This window comes from Hibiscus syriacus, unplaced genomic scaffold, assembly GCF_006381635.1.
Source record: "Hibiscus syriacus cultivar Baekdansim isolate YM2019G1 unplaced genomic scaffold, ASM638163v2 tig00110694_pilon, whole genome shotgun sequence".
Taxonomy (NCBI): domain Eukaryota; kingdom Viridiplantae; phylum Streptophyta; class Magnoliopsida; order Malvales; family Malvaceae; genus Hibiscus; species Hibiscus syriacus.
Window position 1 is genome coordinate 1361965 of NW_024062828.1, and position 22523 is coordinate 1384487.

At 35.0% G+C, this 22523-nt stretch overlaps 2 protein-coding genes and 1 pseudogene across 4 annotated transcripts; 2 read left to right on the forward strand and 1 right to left on the reverse strand.

The window, feature by feature from the left end:
* Window positions 1–4107: 4107 nt before the first annotated feature.
* On the reverse strand, window positions 4108–5758 carry LOC120138572 (annotated as a pseudogene).
* A 2370-nt stretch (window positions 5759–8128) lies between these two features.
* On the forward strand, window positions 8129–14832 carry LOC120138480 (golgin candidate 6-like). Of its 3 annotated transcripts, none has more exons than XM_039153932.1 (20): window positions 8129–8254; window positions 8368–8420; window positions 8873–8925; window positions 9019–9146; window positions 9233–9306; window positions 10148–10294; window positions 10391–10464; window positions 10556–10625; window positions 10838–10891; window positions 11027–11122; window positions 11340–11390; window positions 11472–11558; window positions 11672–11785; window positions 11878–11949; window positions 12023–12208; window positions 12330–12433; window positions 12605–12653; window positions 12850–12915; window positions 13019–13777; window positions 14181–14832. In XM_039153932.1, exons 2-20 carry the CDS (start codon window positions 8397–8399, stop codon window positions 14721–14723), a joined length of 2751 nt encoding a protein of 916 aa, XP_039009863.1. In that variant the 5' UTR covers window positions 8129–8254; window positions 8368–8396; the 3' UTR covers window positions 14724–14832. The 3 variants fall into 3 exon arrangements, with proteins under 3 accessions (XP_039009863.1, XP_039009865.1, XP_039009864.1); XM_039153934.1 differs by having other exon boundaries at window positions 9254–9306; window positions 14181–14723; XM_039153933.1 differs by having other exon boundaries at window positions 8148–8254; window positions 8342–8420.
* Window positions 14833–16651: 1819 nt separating this feature from the next.
* On the forward strand, window positions 16652–22157 carry LOC120138481. Its single transcript, XM_039153936.1, has 9 exons — window positions 16652–17586; window positions 18103–18158; window positions 18247–18329; window positions 18505–18583; window positions 18787–18897; window positions 20794–20903; window positions 20996–21079; window positions 21274–21311; window positions 21915–22157. Exons 1-9 carry the CDS (start codon window positions 16689–16691, stop codon window positions 21983–21985), a joined length of 1530 nt encoding a protein of 509 aa, XP_039009867.1. The 5' UTR covers window positions 16652–16688; the 3' UTR covers window positions 21986–22157.
* Window positions 22158–22523: the final 366 nt, after the last annotated feature.

Here is a 22523-nt window from a genome sequence, read left to right on the forward strand (position 1 = left end):
GGGGGGGGGGAACAGATAAAATGCAGCATTATAAAGAAAGAAACTGGCTGTCAAATACTGGAGTGCAAGTGAAATGCTGAATGGAGTATCTCCAGTTTCTCCTCTGGTAGATTCTTAAAATCCATTACATGTTTATTGATGATGTTTTAGAGTGCTGTTATCTGAATCTTTTTCTCTTATGAATGTTTACTTTTTGTCAAATTTCTTGTTAAATCCTCAGATTTTAGAACATCTTGAAACAAACTTCTGCAGTCACATCTTTGCCATTTTGTCCATTGATCCTTGAATGGTCCAGAACGTTAAATGGATTTTGGGATCTAAATCCCACATGGAATAAAAGTGCATCATAATTCACATTACATTGATATCAGGTTCATTTTTATTCATTCCTTTATATTTGAATGTTTAGAAGATTATTTCTAATATTTTGGTTGTGTTGGGAAAATAAAGAACTTCAAACCATAGCATGCTTACTATTAGGGGTGAGCATTCGATCGAGTCAAGTCGAGTAAAAAAATTGAGTTATTCGAGTTGACAAATTGTATTTTATAACTCGAACTTAACTTGAAAATTTTTCAAGTTAAGTTGAGTTGAGTTTAAGAAATTCGTGTCGAGTTATTCGAGTTTCTATACAAATTTTATTATAATTATTTATATTATTATGGTAAGGATTGATTCCAATTTTTCAATTTTCTCTAACCAAATAATATATATATATATATATATATATATACTCTTTTCACATTATAATGTTATTTAATATATCATATACAATCTAAAATTATAAAATATATTTACAAATATTATATTTTAAAGAAGATATTTTGAGGGTAAAGTATTAATGAGAGTATAAAAGAGTCAAGGAATTGATGAGAAAAAAATTTGCAAACAATTGTAGTCAAAAGACCAAATTAATTAAAATGCAAAGATAATAGATTATAAAAATAGAGTATATTTTTGGTAAAAAAATAGGAATTGAAGTTATATAGGTATTCTATAGTAATATACGAGCATTAGGTTCAAATTTGGTAAAAAAATGGAATTAAAATGAAGGATGACGTGAAGAAATAAGGAAATCATGAAAAATTGAGGGACTAAATTAAAAACTAAAAAATGTTATCAAAAAGAGAAATTGAAATCACATAGGTATTCTACTGCGATTTATGAGCATGTTGTTCAAATTTGGTAAAAAATGGACTTAAAATGAAGTAGTAATTGAAGAAATAAGGAAATTAGGGACTAAATCACAAAACTATCAAAATAGTCAACCAAAATTTCGATTTTTGGAGTAACTCGAAATTTCAAAATTTCAACTCAACTCGAACTCAAAAATTGAATCGATAATTCAAGTTGACTCGAATAACTCGACTTAAACAACTCAAAATTGATTTTTTTTTAAATATTTCGAGTCTAGTCAAGTTTTACTCACCCTACTTATTATTTAAATTGCTCATAGTTTAGAGTTAATGAAAAGAGGCTTCAATCAGTACCACAAATGCATTTGTGGTACACGATACGAAAACCTAGTTGTTAAGCAATATCTTCCTTGACCACTCAATCAATTAATGCCTCTATTTGGATTGTTCATATTTGCAAGTTAATGAAAAGAGGTTTCAATTAGTACCACAAATAAGGATGGGCATAGATCAAGTTTTTGGTCCACCCGCCTGACCCGAGATCAAGGAATCCTCCACCCGAGACCCGACCCGAAATAATAAAAAATATTATTTTTATTCAATAAAAACAATGATTTAATTGAAAAATAATATATAGAGGGGTATTATTGTAATTATTTCTAAATATATAAGGTAAAATTATACTTTTTCGGGTCGAATCGGGTATTTTTCACCCTAAACCCGAATTCGAATTTTTTTTAAAAAAAAAAAACAGACCCCATCGGGTCGGGTCGGAACCCGTCGAGTTCGGGTCCCATGCCCATCCTTAACCACAAATGCATGCATCAATCATAAATTCATAATCACAAATTCAACCTATAAATTTGTCAAATTTAAATATAAACACAGAATTAATATAGGGATATGAGTTGTATTTTCTAAAGTTAGAAGCAATGAAATACAATTCAAATGAACAAAAGTCAAAGGAGGACGATTGCAAAGCCTAAAGAAGCTTCAGAAAATGAAATATTAATAAGTCGGACGATTTAATTATAAACATTCCTTACTTATCTTAATAAATAGTTAAACAAATCTCAATTCAATTTCGATTCAATTTTAAAAGAAAATGAATTTTATTGACTCGATTTAACGTTAAAAAATTTTGATTTAATTTAATTTGTACTTTTTTTAAACAAATATTGCTATATTAGATAAAAAAAAAGTGAATATATAACGCAACAAAATTAAAACTTCTCTAAAACTAATTAGATAAAAAAGTACCTTCAATCTTTGTTCCTTCAAAATTCTCACTGAATAAAAAATGTTTCAACCCAAAAAAAAAAAAAACAAAATGGAGGCCAAGTATTTGTGCATAGTCACCGCCCAAGAAGGACCACAGTTTACCCGGATGCAAACTTATTTAGGATAATAAAAGATCACCGTGTATGTACCGTCTTTTCTAAATGAATTATATTTAATTAATTTTAAATATCATTGAACTTTGTACGTTGATTCATGACCATTAAATTTTTAATTCTGTCAATTATAATATTAAATTTTAATTTTATATTTAATTATATCACTTCGTCATTAAATCAATTACGGGATGACATGACTAATGGTTGTTAGCATGGCTTGTCACCCAAAACGACATTATATTGGCGCGACTATTCTAATGCCTAAAAGAATATCATTTTAGATACTAAACTTTAGGAGTTTATCAATTTTGTCACTGAATATTTAAACATTTTATTTTTTTGGCATTGTATTTTTCGATCGCCATCGGCAACCAATCACTGCCTGTCATCGATCATATTTCGTGGCAAAATCAGTACCAAAATGTTCGCATTTCACTCTTCATTCTTCTCATATGATTAGTTTTTCAAGAAACTCACTCAAAATTGAAGAAAAAAAAATCTATCATTTTTAGATGTTTGGAAACTTTCTTAAGTTTACTGGATTTGGGTGTTTGTTCATAAATCTGAACAATGAAGAATATTATTTCGAGAAGATGAACAACATACCTCAAAACTAGCCTCATCGGACGATCATTGAAAGAGCTCGAAGTATTGGTACGCCAAACTTTTAAATGAAGATTCGTCGCTTTTGAGTGAATTTTACGGAAAACTAATCATATGAGAAGAATGAAGAGTGAAATACGAACATTTTAGTATCGATTTTGTTGTGAAAGACAGTAGGTGACGGACAGTGATTTGCTGTCGGTGACAGCCAGAAAGTACAATGCCAAAAAGGTAAACCACTTAAAAGTTTAGTGGCAAGATCGATACAGTCTTAAATTTTAGTGTCTAAAACGACGTCATTTTAGGCATCATAACAATCACATCAAAATGATATTATTTTGGTGTGGCAAGTCACATCAGTAACCTTTAGCCGTGTCATCATCTCGTTATCGACTTAACGACAGAGTTATATAGTTAAATGTAAAACTAAAATTCGGTGCTATAATTGATAGAATTAAAAATTCAGTGATATAAACGAATCGACGGATAAAATTAAGTGATATCTAAAATAATTTTCCCATATTTTTATATCACCCGTCTTCTCAGGATGTTGGGAATAGAAAGGGAAAAAAGCAAGATTGTGTTCAAATACCCTAAACAAATGTAAAGATAAATTGCAAAATCTCCTACAAGCCTATTCTGTCCCATCCTCAATGTACTTGTTTAGAAGACTGTGGATGCATTTGTTTAATGATTATTGAACTTAAGTTATAACAAAAAGAAGCCTGCTTTATTTATTTTTAATTAAATAGCTTCAATCTTTCAGGATGAATAACCCAGCATTACCATCATTGGGAGAATGTCAAATGGTACAAATCTACAAGTTATGGATCAATAGTTCAAGAAAAACAAGATTCCCATCAAGGAAAAATATGGGAAAATGTCATTCTAATCATTTGTGTAAATCCAGTGAATATGTCATTCCATCACGAACCACTTAATCTAGCTTCTCCGGTAACGAGTTATCGATCGACTTCGAAAAGAGAACATATATCAAGTTTCCCCTCACAGTCATGGTTCTACCTAGCTTTCAGTATAATCAAGGCATAATTCTAGCAATGTTACACCATAGCCGTCAAACGGGGCTAATGCAGGCCGTTTCCGGTGAGGCAAACAACTCGTAATTGAACACTTTCGAGCAGGCCATTTCCTTGATTCAGCCACTTTCTCTTTTGCAGTTGCCAGGCAAAAGATATTTGAGTCTCTCCGCGTTGTTCAACAGATATTCTGGAAGATGGACAGCCGAATACGAGCGGGGTATAGATCCCTTCTTCCCGACGATCTCCTTGAACGTGTACTCTTCAGGAATCATGTCGAATAGGTCAGGTCCTTTGCATATTACCTCTTGAATCCTTTTGGGGTTCAAGTAGTGGGAGAACCTCACTCGATCGGTGTGGCTATAAGCCTTCATCTTGAATATAAACCCACTAATGTACCGAAAACAAAAGCTACAATGCCACCCCGCATCGGACAAGATAATATCGGCTTGACGATAATGAGCATATCTGGTCTTACCCGACTTGTACCCATGGACCGAGGCTCTCCAGCTTTCGTTGTCGAGATGATACTCAAAAGAGTACAGGTAGTTTCGCAACTGAAGATGAATGATAAGCGGTATATCATCACACCATCTCAATAGATTAATCGTATGCGCACTAGGGATCTCATCCGCATCGGACATTATCAACAAATCGTCGTCTTCTATTTTGGCTATTCTGATAAGCTGGTCCGATGCAACTCTCTGATATGCTTCCTCAACAAAAGGATTTTCACCCTTCTTGAACCTCCCACCAATCATCCCATAATTCAAACGAGGCTCGATGAACTTAAACCGATGTCTGTTGTCAGCGAAAAGCAATGGTTTCGCTATGCCAGTATACGTCGAATTGGACTCGAGAAGCACAAACTGCGATACTTACGGATACAGTTCTTTCCAACGGAGCGTGATGATGTCGATCTCGTTGTTGAACAACACCGTATCGAAGACTCGTCTAGGGGACTTGCGGATTTTCCATCCATGAAGTTTGCTGAGTGTCTCCATTGTCACATTCTCATGATAATAGTGAGGGATTTCATGGAATGGCTTAGGAGGTGACTCCCATAGTGGTCTCAGGAAATATGTGATCTTCTGACCGTGCAAATATACGCCGAAGATGAACACCGGGATCGCAACGACAACAACAATGACAATACAAACCCGGATATCGATCCCCCGCAATCGAGATATTCTCAGTGCTGCAAACGATGCCCGCTGCAGATTATGGACAAGGCAACGTTTCTAAGATGGACAAATTAAGCATAAACAATAAAAATAAGCAAAGATAATCTTAATTTAGGATCGATAAAATAAAAGAACATCATATTCCTACATAACATCAACTATGTCTGCTTAACATCATCATCTGGATAGGGAAAAGAACCCAGATAATTTTCCTATTCCTTCCAAATACAATGCCAATCTATTTTTAGTGCTAGAGCATATGATTTTCCGAGAAATTTTTCTTCAAAGATATACAGAAACACATGTGGGAAAAACTCAAAATCAAGCAGGAAAATGATCTGACCACAGACTTGTTCACAAATATCATCTGTCTTCTTTGAATTAGAGTAGCCGTCAGACATGATTAATAAACAGAGAAACAAAGATTAAAACTTTCCAATCCCTTGGTGTAAATTATAAGAAAATGCAGATGCAAGTTTGGTTTTCTCAGAATTGACATGAAAAAAAGGCCAAAATTTTGAAGGAGAGAAAATCTAGGAAAACAAAAACCCAGTAAAGATTCAACAATGACTTGGAAAAAAAATCTCTGATTGTTTTTCCTCCCTTCTTCTCTTTTTCAATAAGAGCCTTTTGGGTTCTTCACCGGATTCTTCAATTCCAAAGATAAACGGAAACTTATAACCCCACAAAATTTGCTCAGCCAAAATAAATAAATAAATCCCCACGCCTCAAATTAACTTCCTTAATTTCGAGGTGTTCGTAGAGGATTTTTACTTGGTGAAGAGCAAGTGCTGACCTGTCAAACATAGGCAGTTGCTAAAACATGTTGCCGTACTTTTGAGTTGACTCGTCCGCGTTAATCGCTGGTTTAAATGGAAAATCTTTTGTTATCCGAGTCTGTCTTTTTCCTATACTAATTTATTTGTTGCGCAAAAAGAAATTACGTGAAAGTATGGGCATTTTTGGATATCTTTCATTTAAATATATATTTTTAAATTATTGAATTAATATCATTTAAAGATATATTCTCAAAATGACATTTATTTGTATCTTGAAGAATAAAGGTATGCTACGTTAATCATGTTTTATGAACGGTACGGTATATAATATGTATTTTTGTCTTACGTGATAAGAATGATTCAGATCCTCAAAAGTCAATTTACGCTGTAACAAGAAAAAGTCATTTTTCACCAAAGGTCTCTTTCATAAAAAAAACAATTTCAATTTAATTTTAAGTTAGTAGGTGGTTTATGCTTGATTAAATTTAGAGATTTACGATGGGTGGAGTGAGTGGTTTAAGGTTTTATAAGGGTAAATGATCAGGTCTAAGATATGAACATGTAAAAGGTGATGGTTATTTAAGGTTATGAATATAAATTTAAATAATTTTAATATAACGGAATCATAAAATTCAAATTTTAATAATTTTTTATTCACAAAAAACAATCATGATATTGTAAGAGCATTCAATTTTATCAATTGTAAAGATTACGAATTATATCCTTGCTCGTGCCTATCATCGAAAACTAGAGTATAAAAAAATAGTTTACGAGTATGTCCCCAACTTTAATTGGGTTTAGCAAGTTTGAATTTACACTCAAGTACTTGTAGGTAAGGTACAACATCAACTCAAATCCTTCAATACCTAGCGAGTGAGTTAAAATATATAAATACTGAGCTTTTCCATTTTTCTTACATAATTCACGTGAAACATATTTTGAGCATCAATTTCTCATTCATCACTCATCCGTTTTGATCATATGAGATACTGTTGTAAAGAACTCATGGAGTGGAGTAGAATATAAATCAATAAATGCATCATTCGAATCTCTACCTTTACCTATTGAAAATATGGCTCAAATTTTCTAATTTATCGTAATTTTTTCAACAATCCTCACATTAATGAAATTGACGATTTTATCAAAATATTTTGATTCTATGTGGTTATAAACCCTATGATCGATTGTTGCATAAGATAGATAGGTGTCCTTATTTGAATCTTCTATTGTGATGACATATTTACTTTATTAGCTAATCAATAGACGTGATATCCTTGAACTATTCAGTCGTTTGTTGCATAATTAATGTAATTAAAGATCAGTTTCAATTAATTTAAATTTTTGTTGCATAATTTCAATTTGAATAAAGATTAATGTGAAATTCTTAGGGGTAATCGATATTTCTTTTACTTCAGTTGGAATGAGAAGCCATTGTCTTATTTTATATTAAGTGGTTATTTCTCCTCGATTAGAAGTAATGAAGTATTGGCTTTTTCACCTTAAAAACTCTGAATTCATGATAAGAAATATTGATACGCCTTGATTGAAAAGAGAGAGTGTCGTCTTACTTTATATTAGGATGTTATCTCTCTTATTGAAAGCAATCAAAATTTTAGCTTTTTCTCCCTAAAACTTAAGATAATCAATGATATTGTATTTATTCAATTGGAAAAAAGAGTTAATTAATTAAAGTAAATATTTTAAATAAATAAAATATTTATTCAAACAAATAAAATACATAAAAAATAATTTTATTTAAAAATAATTTTTAATAAAAAATAAAATCTATAAATTACAGCGTCTATAAAGTATTTTTCAATTCAAGTATAAAGTGTTTTCTTTTTATTATTATTTTTAAAAGTCAAAACTTATTGAAGCCGAGAAGGGCACTTACCTAGATATGGGCCTCGATTGGCCCAAATCATCACTAACTCGCCCCGTTTATCCATTCCTTTAATTTTATTTATTAATTTGCTTTTTGGCTCACAAATCTTTTCATTCGATAATCATCCAACTCGCTGAGTCAGAAAACGACGATCAAAATCCACGTAAAACGCAGATCCAAATTCAAACTTGTGCCCCATATCTTCTCTTTCCACATCACTCGATCCTCTTCAGGTTTCTCCATTATTGCCCTAAATTTGCTTCTCCTACCGTAATCGTTAGATTTGATTAGGTCAATCGATGATTTTAACCTTTCAATAGTTTCGAATTTCTTCTTTTTTATTCAGGATTTTCTGTGCTCCTTAATTGAGCTTAGATGGATTTGGCGTCTCGTTACAAGGTGAAATTTATGTTTGATTCTTATAATCATTACTCTCTTTTTTTATCATTGATTGGGGCTAATGTTGTTGTTTCAAATCTTCTATATATTTAAATTGGAGTTTTGATTTAGTTTTAGCTAGCGGTTGATGTTAGAATTAAGGTGGACTAAATTAGCAAATTTGATATGTATATAGTGCGAATCCTACAATTTTTCGTTGTGTGTAAATTTAATTAGCCGATTGATTCTTATCGAAAGCACGGTTTGGACTCCGCATTTTCTAGGGGGGAAAAAGTAAATCACAGTTTTTGGTTCCTCTTGTTCAGTTCACTGTGTCGCTTAAGTTTCCGGATACATGCTTACTGTATGTTGCCTAAACGGATTTTGTTGGTGCGTTATGAATGCAATGGTTTTTATTTATCTATTTTTAAAGTCTTTGTGATTATGAGTATTAAACTATGTGTTTTGTGCAGGGGGTTGTTGGGTTTGTTTTTGGAAATGAGAACTCTGGCTCGAGTGAGGATAGGTAATTGAATTGAGAATATCAGTAATTGCTATTTATTTTGCTATATTTGATATTGATGATATGATTGATTTACCATTTTTCTTATGTCAACAGTTATGTTGAACGCTTGCTCGACCGGATAAGTAATGGTGTCCTTGCGGAGGACAGGAGGAATGCTATTGCAGATCTTCAGTCTATTGTGGCTGAAAGTGGTGCTGGCCAGCTAGCTTTTGGAGCTATGGGTGTGTGTTCCTACCTTGTTAAAGCTAGTACTGAAGTTACATTCTCCTATCGTTCTTGCCTTGTGTTTCTATATTGTATAATAAAGCTAGTGCATACAAATTTTCAGGTTTTCCTGTACTCATGGGTGTCTTAAAGGAAGAACGAGATGATGTTGAAATGGTTTGAGATCTCTTTTGCTTGCAATTATTGTTCTATACTTTTTATTGTTTTTCATACAATGTCTCTCGGTTGTGCATGTATGGTACTTTTGAGAGAACTTTAGTCCAACAGTCTGCAGTCCAATGGGCCTTTTTTTCTTGTTGTCCAGATATTGTTTTTTTTTTGATAGAATATAGGCCTCATTAAAAACCCCCTTCATATCCTACATGTTACATAAGTAACATGAAGGACAAAGGAAGGAGGAAAAGAGCGCCTCTGAATTGTATTAATCTTGAACATAACATACAACCAATCCATAACCATGGTCTGCTTATAACATAAGACTTAACAATCATAGACACAAACTGCAGCACAAAAAACCAAGCCCCTTAAAAAACAGAACACCCCAGCTTAATAACTATAACTCATAACCACTGATCATCCTATACCAGCTTTTGCCAACTCATCCGCTTCCCAGTTAGCAGCTCTCACAATATGTCTTGAGATGATACCCCTTCCTTCCACATAAGTAGCTACGCCTCTTACCAAGGACTGAAACAACGGGGTACATAATTCTGGATTTTTGATCCATTTGAGAGCCGTGGTCGAGTCTGATTCCAAGATAATCCTCTGAGTTGGAAAAGATCCCAACTCTTCAATGAGACTTAAACCTCTTTTGATCGCCAGCAACTCTGCAAGAATAGGAGGACCTCCTCCAATTATTTCAGAGAAAGATCCTAGTTTCAAACCTCTATCATCCCTAATCAGGTTGTCCAGATATTGTTGTTTTCCTTTATCCCTCCAGGTGAAGCGGTTGACTGAAAATTGATAACAATGATTGAAATTCATCCCCTTTATGCAGGTTCGTGGTGCACTTGAAACTCTTGTTAGTGCTCTGACACCAATTGATCATGTAAAAGGGCCTACAAATGAGGTTCAGCCAGCTTTAATGAATACTGATTTGCTTTCCCGAGAATCAGAGAGCATTTCTCTTCTACTAAGTTTGCTGGTGAGAGTTATTTTATGTATCTGGAACATATTTTACCTCTTAGTATGGATCCATCTTGTGATAGCATCATTATCTTCTCTGTTGGTGATTTTGTAGTCAGAGGAGGATTTCTATGTGCGATATTACACTCTTCAAATTTTAACAGTCCTTCTCAATAATTCTCCAAATAGGTATGAGTTTTAGAGAAATTCCTTTCTATTCTACCGAGATAATTTTTTTTTTGGTTTCTGCTTGAAAGCCTCAAGCTGAGTTCCTATTCAGGTTACAGGAAGCCATTCTGTCTATTCCTCGTGGTATAACTCGACTCATGGATATGTTGATGGACCGTGAGGTAAGCAGTTATTAGCCAAATGTTCTTCATGCAAAGTTTGTTAATTTCCATGTTCTGCTTTGTTCTACACCTGCTCTTTGAATATGCATCTTCATGAACCTTCTGGTTATTTAACCTAATGTTCATGTTTGTCTCAAAGTTATATTGGGATAGGCTTATTATATTATGTGATTCTTTCTTTTTTATCATGTTGATCTCTGTCGGTCTTCCAGGTTATACGAAATGAAGCCTTACTGCTTCTTACCTACTTGACTCGTGAAGCTGAGGTGAGACTTTGGTTTTGTTTATTGATCCTCCCCCTTCTGCCCTTTAATTTCGTTTTCTTTTTGATTTTGCACATGAACTTTGCTTACTCTTTTTTTTTGTTTGTCATTCTAACTCAGAGAGCTTTATGATTTCAGGAGATCCAAAAGATTGTAGTCTTTGAAGGTGTATTTGAAAAGATTTTTAGTATCATGAAAGAGGAAGGAGGTTCTGAAGGGGGTGTTGTTGTGCAGGTGGTTCATTGGATTTTTAATTCTGGACTTCAATGAACTTGTTCTGACTTGTCTGCTGTTAGAGGATTAGAGCATTCTTTATTATTATTATTATTATTAATATCATTATTATTATGTCTGCAACTTCTTTAGCTGCAGTCAATTCTATATTGCAACGCCATTATTACAGAATCCTATAAATGAATTACTGAGGTACTGATATATTGTTCCTATACAGGATTGTCTTGAGTTACTGAACAACCTTCTTCGCAGCAATGCCTCAAATCATGTATAGTCCATGTTATATTTTCATTGTTATTTCTCTCTGTTTATGAAGTTTTCTCTGGTACTAATTTTAAGTGTGTTTCAGGTGCTACTAAGGGAGACTGTGGGTTTTGATCCCTTAATATCAATATTGAAAATAAGGGGAATCTCTTACAGTTTTACTCAACAGAAGGTTAGATACTCAAGTATAATAGCTCTATTTTCCTTCCATTGTCAGTTCCTGTAGATTTACCACAAGCTTACTGGTGATTTTCTGTTTTCGTGAAAAAAACAACATCCCAGTAGACAATTAATTTACTCAGTGCGTTGGAGACTATTAATTTGTTGATGATGGGAGGTTCAGAATCAGACCCTCAAAAAGATTCAAACAAGATCGCCAATAAAACAGTCCTATCTCAGGTTCATTACAAATAGTTTCTACTTGATTGACTGTCTGCGGAGCCATCTGTTTATGTGATATGTTATCTTGTTTCCTGTTTCCTTGATTGTAGAAGAAGTTATTGGACCATCTGCTAATGCTGGGTGTTGAAAGTCAATGGGCTCCAGTTGCTCTGCGCTGTTCAGTGAGATCTCATTCTAGATTTTTTCTATTTTTTTATTTCATCATACACTTCTCTAATGATTATATTTTGCCAGGCACTAAGGTGCATTGGTGACTTGGTTGCTGGGCATTCCAAGAATCTGGATGCCCTTTCCAGTAAAGTTCTTGGTGAGGAGCGACAAGTAGAACCTGCTTTGAATTCTCTTCTCCGAATCATTTTGCGAACATCTAGCATGCAAGAGTTTATTGCGGCTGACTATGTTTTTAAGAACTTCTGTGAGGTTTATATCACAGCTTTCTTGATATTTTTCTTTTGTTAATAATTATGCCCATGTAATTTACATGAAGTGTCTTGGTGTGAATTGCTGTTTCTTGATTGTGAACTTTGGTTCTTATTTCTAGAAAAACAAGGATGGGCAAGCAATGCTAGCATCAACATTAATTCCACATCCAATTTCAATGGCTGCTGCTTCCCTTGAGGAGGATGTGAATATGTCATTTGGAAGGTTTGTTCACTCATAATGCTTTCTTTTTCTCTTTTATTAGGCTACTCAGACTAGGAAAATGTGTTGAACTCTATGGTGTTAGTTAAATCTTAAAAGTTTTACTTGGCTGTTTGCTTGTTCTGTACAAACTTCATTTGGTGAAATTATTTGATTACGGTGTATATGTGGCAGCATGCTGTTACGTGGTCTTGCAATGAGTGAAAGTGATGGCGATCTTGAGGTAATCTAATGTTCACACTTCTCCATTGTTTGTCATGAACATTGAAAAACAATATCGAGAACCTAAATTTGTTGAACCATCTTATGATATGTATTAAGATTTTATAAATATTTATATCCATCATATAGCATACTATTAGATTTTCTTCATGTTGCTTACCACCTGCGAATTGTCCAGCTAATATTGTGAATTACAGTCTTGTTGCAGGGCTGCTAGTGTCCTTACTCATATTCTCAAGGACAATACTCAGTGCAAAGAAAGGGTATGCTGTCACATTCTTTCTCCCCTTTTCCCTTGCATCTAGAGAAAAATGGAAACTGTATGCCTCTATTTTCCTGCATTCTAATTTCAATGAAGACTTTCAGGTTCTACAGGTTGAGCTCGAAGCGTCAATGCCATCCTTAGGAGCTCCAGAGCTACTATTGCACCGAATTGTTAGGTATTTGGCGGTTGCCACTTCAATGAAAAATAAAGATGGGAAACCAGGTTACTCATATATCCAACCAATTATCTTGAAACTGCTCATCACTTGGCTAGCAGATTGCCCAAGTGCAGTGCAATGCTTCCTAGATTCACGCCCCCACTTAACGTATCTGCTTGAGTTGGTGTCAGCTACATCATCAACTGTGTGTGTTAGGGGGTTGGCTGCAGTTCTCTTGGGAGAATGCATTATTTACAATAAATCTAGTGAAAATGGAAAGGATAGTTTTACTATAGCTGATGCTATAAGCCAGAAAATTGGGCTTACATCGTACTTCCTGAAGTTTGATGAGATGCAGAGAAGCTTCATTTTCTCTTCAGTGAAGCCAACTCAATCCCATAAACCTTTAACAAGATCCACTGCTGCTATTATGACAGAGATTGAAGATGTCAATGAGAGTGATTTGACATATCAGAAGAGTGAGGATCACCCAATCCTCACATCAATATGTGATGCTCAGTTTGTTAGTTTTGTGAAAAGTGTGGAAGTGAATATTAGAGAGAACATTGTAGATGTTTACAGTCGCCCTAAGAGTGATGTGGCTGTTGTGCCAGCCGATATGGAACAAAAGGGTGGAGAGAGTGATAAGGAGTATATCAAGCGGCTAAAAGCATTTGTGGAGACGCAGTGCTTTGAGATACAGGTAATTGAAAGCTAAAACCTGTGTTGCTCAGACTCCTTTTTTTCATTATCCGTTTCCACCTCTTGAATATGGGACATGACTTCAAAGGATCCTACAAAAATGTATGAAAATAAAACTTAGAAAAATCTAACCATACTCGTGTCAGATATATATCTTTGTCTAACACTTTAATCCGAGCCCGATTAACATAGCTAAAAACCACAAGAACTCGTTAGTTGGAAATCATTTTACTATCTAAAGAGCGTATTGAATTCACATGTTTCATTTGTGTGCATTTATTGGGTTCTTTTTTTTTTATCATTATTTGCAAATTCACTAACATTTTAAAATAATTATGTTTGCCAATTGGCTTCCTTTGCTTTTACCTGGCTGATCTTCTGTTTCCGTTCCTTTTCATTTCTAGAAACTTCTTGGCCGGAATGCCACTTTGGCTGAGGATTTGGCAAGGACAGGTCATTCTCAACCTGAGCTAACGGCAGGCAGTAGCTCGGATAGAGTCCAGATGGAAACTCTTCGGAGAGATCTTCAGGAGGCATCTCAACGGGTAGAGATGCTGAAGGCAGAGAAAGCCAAGGTTGAATCAGAGGCATTAATGTACCAGAATTTGGCAGGGAAACTAGAGTCTGATCTCAAGAGTCTATCTGATGCTTACAATAGTCTTGAACAGAACAATATCCAACTAGAAAAAGAGGTTAAAACTTTGAAGAGCGGTGGGACGTCAACATCTCCAGATATCGAGGCAATAATAGCCGAAGCTAGGGAAGAAGCTCAGAAGGAAAGCGAAGCAGAGTTGAATGATTTACTTGTGTGCCTCGGACAAGAGCAGAGCAAGGTGGAAAAGTTGAGCGCAAGGTTATCTGAATTAGGTGAAAATGTTGACCAACTGCTCGAGGGTATCGGAGACGATATGGGGCTTCCAGAAGGTGAAGACGATGAAGAAGACTGATGGAGCTTGTGTTAGTACTACCAACTGTAATTTCTTCAACCTCTCATGAGATATGCTGGTTGTATGTTGTCAGCTCCCAATGTGCAGTTTATTATTTACCATGGATTGATTACTATTTGTTCGTTTGGATTTAAATTATTATTCCTGTTGACCTTTCCATATTATGCCATAAAGCTGGATTTATTCAAAATCAATACCACAGGTTCCTCCATGTCTAAATTTCTTTTTCAGGATGCTGCTGTCATTGTTTATCAATCATCTCTTATCACTATTTGCAGTAAGATTGGTGTTAAAATATTTGAATATCATTTTTGGAATGATTTCTTTGCGAAATTTATCTAAAATCATCGAGGATTTACCTGAAGTTTAATATTTTAAAGCTCTGATCTCTTTCAATGGCTGTCAGATGAGGTTATTTTTGAAGTATGTATTCGTCCTCTTGAGATGATATTTTTTATTATTTAAAATTTTAAACGTCTCTCAAATTTAAGAAGGCACGTAAACCTTAAAAATTATAGATTTTTGTATTTAATTTTATGAATTGTTAAAAGAGTTTTTTGAGTGAAAAAAAAAATAACTTGATAAAGTGATGGAAGACGATGAAACGAATGTATTGATGTATAGGTGATCGTAAAGGATGTAGGATAATATAGTTTTTTTCAATAATACAAAAAATATTAAATAAAAAAAATAATGATGTGAAATAAAGAAAATTACTTTCATATCAGCTTACGTTAGCATTAAATTATCATATCATCTTATTATTGATAATTTAGTAATGGTATTTCATGAAAAACTCTTAACGAACGTGGAACGCTATAGGAAACGCATGACAAGTAATATTCATTGTGGCATTTGTAAAAATGTCTAACAACGCAAAAATCTAAGGAGGTGGAGACGAGCAGCAGCTGGATGAATAAGGGCCAATTCAGATGGAGCAGTTAACCAAGATGCATCGGAGAGAGATCTTTTGAGAGATGACCATGGAAATTGGATATTCCGCTTTACAAAAAATGTGAGAAGTTGTTCTCTTCTTGTTGTTGAATCATGGGCGATCTATTATGTGTTATGCATGTTCATGTTGAGAGGTAGTTGTACGAGTTGGTCAGGGTTGTTATTGATAGATTAGTTACAGCATTCTTGTATAAATATAATACTTTTGTAAATTAATCATTAAATGAAGTATTCTTTAATTTCTTTATTTCAACAGTTGAAAGATTTAATATCAACTTGAAGTAGAAGTGAACAATGCTGAAATAGTTAAAATTGTTAATAAAATATCCAACATTTCATGCTCTTGTGAATATGATTGATAGGTTAATACGTGAAAATTGAAAAGTTACATTTAAATTGGTTAATAAAGTTCGATACACTTCCTACGGTTGTAGTTGATGTAATCTAAGAAGAGACAAGCCCTTACATTTAATGTATTTACGTGTTCTTTGCTTATAAAAAATATTAAATATTTTTAAAATCTATTCAAGTTGAGTGATTATCAAAATATCTTATCTTAAATTTATTCAGTTATATTATTTTAAAAATAATTTTTAATTTATCAAGTGAAATTCATTACAAGTTGTGACGAGTTTCAAAAAATATATTAAAATAATACGATTCACGACACTCACATAATCAATATCAATAAAAAAAATAAATATTATAAGAAATCCGTTACGATAGAATGACGAGTTTCAACTTCATTCTGTATTTATCATAAATTCCAGATTAATTTTTAAACCTTCGTATAAGCCTAATTAACTTTACAGTTTGGATTGTTGGACTAATTTTGCCATTGGGCTTGTCCAAAGCCTTAAATTCTAAACCAAAAATCCTGTGAAATTGTAGATTTCAACACTTGGACATGGCTCTGCTAAAACCCTGAATCGGGTTGGGTTTTTTTTTTCTTTCTAAAGCTTCATCCTTCAAACCTCGAGTGTAGGTAAAATTTCCCCACCTGAAGCCACGATGTCACTTATTTTGCTACGTCCAAAGGTTCTATCTTTTCTTACAGCAACTCAGTCTGTTCGTCTCTTATCACCAAAATCCTATAATTTCAACAACAGATTGATCTTTTCAAAGCAGCCATTCTCTTCGTTTTTCTTCTCTACAACATCTACACCTTATCCTCTTCAATATGACATGGTCATCAACACCCCAACTCAGTCCCAACCCACCCCAACTCGCCGCCGACTCAGTAAATCGGACTCGCCCAACTCACCCGAGGAAGAGAAACCAGAGAAAGAATTGGGTTTTGATTCATGGGTAGAAAAAAAACTCACTTCAGAAGAAGAAATGGACAAGTCTAAGAGGAAATATTATAGAAAGAGAAGGAAAAGAATGTATGGTTCAGATTCTGAAGATGAGGATAAGGGAAAAAATGAAGATGGGTTTGTTGAATTGAAGCCTAAAGTCGTGGAATTTGATAGGCTACATGAGAGGGAAGAAGAGCTCTACTTTTATGATGCATTTGCGTATCCTTGGGAAAAAGATAAGCATTATAAAATGGTTTATCAATTAGAAAAGAAGTATTTTCCTGATCAGTGTTTTGATAAAGCTTTTCTTGAACCTGGAGAATCAAATGAGAAAACCAAAATTAAGGGAAAGAGTAAAAAGCAGGATGATAATAACAAGGCGGAGGATAAAGGATTGGTGTTTTTTGAGGAAGACGGAAATTCAGGTGGGGATGTGAAGGAGAAGGTTACTGAGAAGAAGGTGGAGGAGTTTTTCAAGTGTTTGAAAAAAGTTCCCAATAAGGAAACCGAGGTCAGTGCTGGGGAGCCTTACCTTGTTAGTAGGAGTACTGAGCTGCCCCCGAGATGGGATGGTTCACATGGGACGGTAGTTTTGGTTAATAAGCCCAAAGGTTAGCTAAGTAGTATGCATAGTGTTTTTTGTTTAAATTGTGATGGATTCGATACTTTTGAATGCTATATTTTGATTAGCATCACAATCTGAATTCCGTACCTTATCTATTATTAAAGACCGGAGGCCTTTTATTTGTGAATATATTGCAGTTCTTTAGTGTTCTTTAGTGTTCTTTTTTTCTTGGTGCATTCAGTGATATGTGAGGTTTTGGTAATATGTGGCTTACAGTTGGATGTTATTCAATGTTAGCTTAGGCTAACTAGGACAATGTGTGAGGTAGTTTTGTACTGCTTGCCATCTGCTTTAGCAATGGAACTCTTCGTTTTCCTGTTTCAAATTCAGAGAGGATGCGAGTCATATTTGTTTGGCCATCCTATTAAATTTTAGGGCTATTTATCTAATTCTCTGATTTGTTGAGATGGAAATATTGAAAATCCTCATTAAAAAAATGTAAAATTTTTGAATTATGACAGTGACTTGTATCAAATGATAACACTATTATATTGCAAAACAGGGTGGACCTCATTTACCGTTTGTGGCAAGCTGCGTCGCTTAGTCAAAGTGAAAAAGGTATTGTTTTTCCTTTTTACATCTCGTTTGTTGGATACTTCTTAACTTATTTTCTGCTATAGTTCAACTTTTTGGACTGTACTTACAGGTAGGGCATGCTGGAACACTTGATCCTATGGCAACAGGTCTATTGATTGTATGTGTTGGTAAAGCCACTAAGTTGGTAGAGAGGTTTGTTTGATCTGATCTCATGTCTGAATTCTACAGACTAGCTCTTCTGTTTTCAATGTCTAAAGCCAGGCTCCATTCCCCTCCTTTACTGGCCTATTGGCTTGAAACTGAAGGTTTTGTTTCCATACATGTGTCAGATGAATTTCTCTGACGGGTTTGAATATTTCAATTGCAGATACCAAGGAATGGTAAAGGGATATAGTGGGGTTTTTCGCTTAGGGGAGGCTACTTCAACTTGGGATGCTGATTCACCGGTATGTTTATTCAGTAGTCAGTCTGATATAAATAGGATCTGCTGTTTCTTTGTCCAATTTATGTATTCACTTCGGTATACTGTTATGTGCTGTTTACTTAATGTTTCTCTTGTGACTACTCTACAAGATCTCAGCATGTATTCATTTATTTCTAGGACATTAAGCCTGCTATATGTTTAAGTTTCAGTTTGATCTTTATGTAGGTTATTCAACGTGAGCCTTGGGAGCATATCAAAGATGAGGACATAAAGAAAACTGCTGCATCCTTCTGTGGGGAGATATGGCAAGTGCCTCCCATGTTCTCTGCCATCAAGGTAAGGTTTACAGAAAAATGCTTGAGGGGATATAAAAATATTTTGATGAATCCTATTATATATAGAAGGCTATGGGAAAGGGTGATAGAGGCTAGATTGAGACAAGTTACTAGGGTTTCGGAAAACCAATTTGGCTTTATGACAAGCAGGTCTACCACGGAAGCGATTCATCTACTTCGACGACTTATGGAGAAATATAGGGAAAAGTCAAGAGATCTTTACATGACGTTCATTGACCTTGAGAAGGCTTATGATAGCGTTTCCCGCGATACGATCTGGAAGACTTTGGAAACGAGACGGATCCCAGCTGCTTATATCCGGGCGATTCGTGATATGTATTGTAGATCTACTACATACGTCAGGACTACAGTTGGCGACACCGAGGCATTCCCGGTGGAAATCGGACTCCATCAGGGGTCGGCTCTTAGCCCTTACATCTTTGTCTTGATTATGGACGACATCTTTTGTGCGACACCAGACGGTGTACCATGGTGTATGCTTTTCACTGACGACATTGTCATAGTTGCTGAAACAAAATCTGAGTTGAATAGTAGACTGGCTACCTGGAAGACTGCTTTGGAAGAAAAACGTCTAAGGATCAATATTGAAAAGACAGAGTATTTATGTTCAAACTTCAGTGGGGACCAAAACGATGAAGATGTAGAAGTATGCATAGAAGGACACGTTCTCCCCTCAAAGGATTGTTTCAAGTACCTAGGGTCTATGATACATAAAGATGGGGGTGTTGATGATGACGTTACACACCGTTTAAAGGCGGGATGGCTAAAGTGGAGGGCCGCTACTGGAGTTTTGTGTGACAAGAAGGTGCCTCTAAAACTTAAGGGAAAATTTTATAGAATGGAAATAAGACCAGCGCTGTTGTATGGATCAGAATGTTGGGCAACCAAGAAGGATCATGTAAGGAGGATAGAGGCCGCAGAAATGAGAATGCTTCGATGGACATGCAGTAGGACTCTGTGGGATATGACAACAAACTCTGCTATTAGGATGTCCTTGGGGGTGGTGTCTGTTTCCGAAAAATTAAGGGAGAGAAGACTACGGTGGTTTGGGCATGTTCTTAGGCGACTACCGTCAGATGCGGTCAAGAGGGTAGAGTCGATTACAGTCGACGGTTCTAGAAGGAGAGGACGACCAAGGCGGAAGTGGGAAGACTGCTTGAGATCTGATTTGATGGATTTAGCTCTTACAGAGGACATGACCTCTGATAGGAAATTATGGAGACTTAAGACTAGGGTAGTCGAGTAGTGTGGGTCACATCTCTAGGGTGTATCATCTCTGTCTTCTTTTAATGTCTTTGTAGTAATTTCCATGACTTCTACTTTTTATACGTTTCTGTTATTGGTATTTATGAAGGCTTAAAACTGGACTTGCTATCGTAGACTTCTATGTATCATTCTCTTCACTTTTAAATTTAGTCGGGTCTTACGTTTCTGTCTATATGCAGAGATTTTTTCGCAGGGGTTTATTTGCAGGGATTATTGCCTATTACAGGCGCGCATATGATATTAATGACTGCATATGAATACTGTTCAACTATATATTTATGTATTTATTTATATATGCATTGCATTTTATCTATATTTTTAATTTTCTGACTGTCGGAGGTCTTCCACGGAAGCTATTCTCAACCTGGCGTTGGGGGCAGCCTACTATCCTACCTCCCCCTTACCCCATTGCATATGAGAATTGGGTTTTGTTGTTGTTGTCTAATATATATAGAAGTTACTGTTCATCTGGGGGGCTTAGGTTTTATAGAAGTCTGTCATTCTTCCTTATCCATTATATGTGTACAGTGTGCCTTACTGGTTTCTTCTCAGCTTCTTGTGAAACTTAGGAATTTATTGAATAATAAACACATGTTGATATTGTGAATAGGTTGGAGGTGAAAAGATGTATGAAAAAGCAAGAAGAGGAGAGAGTGTTGAACTATCACCAAGACGAATTTCAATTTTCCACTTTGAGATTGAGCGTAGCTTAGAAGATAGGTACTTGTCTTTAACCCCCCTCAAACACTGGTTCAGTCATCTTACTACTGCATAATTCAAGCTTCATTTTAATGCTTCTGATGTCTTTGCAGACAAAACTTGATTTTCCGGGTCACATGTTCGAAAGGAACATATATCCGGTCATTATGTGCAGATTTTGGGAAGGCTTTGGGCAGGTAATCATCTTTTAATAATTTGATACTCGAAAAATTTTCTGCCTTGCTTTTCAGGCTTAGCTCTGGTATTTATTGGCTGATGAATGATGGTCAATAGTTTCTGGGTTTTAGGGAAGTTAGAAATTTGTCTAACCTCTCAGCTTTGTCGTTTCAACATTTGAGTTGATGTTCTCTTGATTTCTCTGCTGTTTCAGTTGTGCTCATTTGACGGCTCTGCGAAGAGACTCAATTGGTAAGATCTCATCATCATGTTAATAGATTGGTTTTGATCAAATAGATGATTTGCCAGTATGAACCTATCATTTTTGTTTCACTTGGAAGTTGTTTCTATTTATCTCAAGTAGGAGGTATAAGAACTAATTGATTTCCCAATATAAATGACTAGTAAAGCAAAAGAGATCACTGCTATATAAATTTATCGTTTTCTCTTTGTTTTCGGTTTATCTGCAAGGCTGTAAGGGGCCCTTGCACTGGTTGCTAGGACTTAGTATTCATGAAATGGTGGGCAAAAAGGGAGCATTTCACCTACAACGCCTTTTACCACAGTCCTGTTATTGTCTAATCACAACAAAGAATATGTAGGGTTTTCCATACTAGATCCTACACAATTTTGGACTGCGATTGGATTAACTGAAATGTGATCATTTTAGTCGATATGCTCCTAGTCATAAGATGGTTTTATCTCGAAGCTAGGTGTTAATTGTGTTGCAAAACCAATAAACAAGACACTGAATGCGTTTGTTTTGTCAGATTAGAAGAGATTCAACATTATTTTCAGTGGATTTTTGTTTCAAAAGTCAATAGTTCGTTAAGAAACCACTCTTCCTCCTTGCAGGCGAGTATTCAGCGGACGAGGCATGGGAATTCAAGGAACTAGAGGAAGCAATCACTAAAGGGTATTTCTAACTGCCTTCTGCATCTCCATAGTTTCAAGAGTCATAACATTGATGTCAGGACAGAGAGCATCCATCTTTGAGCATTTGACATAGAATTCTTTCATCCCCGTATTGTTGTGTAACAATTAAAAATGCATTTAACGGTTTATATTCGATACATTAATTTGTTTTTGGCTAGTTTTTCATGGTAATTTTCCAAATTGGTTTAGATTTTTCAGTTTCCTTTGAAGAGGCGACTATCTCGGATGAATGCTTAATGATCTAAAGTATTTACGAGTTGAGGCCTGCTGCCATTTTCCTTTTCGATAGCTTAAAATTCGATGTATTTCTTCTGATAATACATGATCTGGTTCATAATAATATAGTTTGTAATACCCGCTGCACGGTCCTGATGTCCAGATCGGATTAGAGATGTCAGATTTACTTCAAGTTTCCACCATAATCAATCCCATCAAGTTTCTTATACTTACTCTAATATACTTATCCATTTTCTTGACGTTTGCACCATCATATCATAATCTAATATACCATATAAAATGACTTGACAT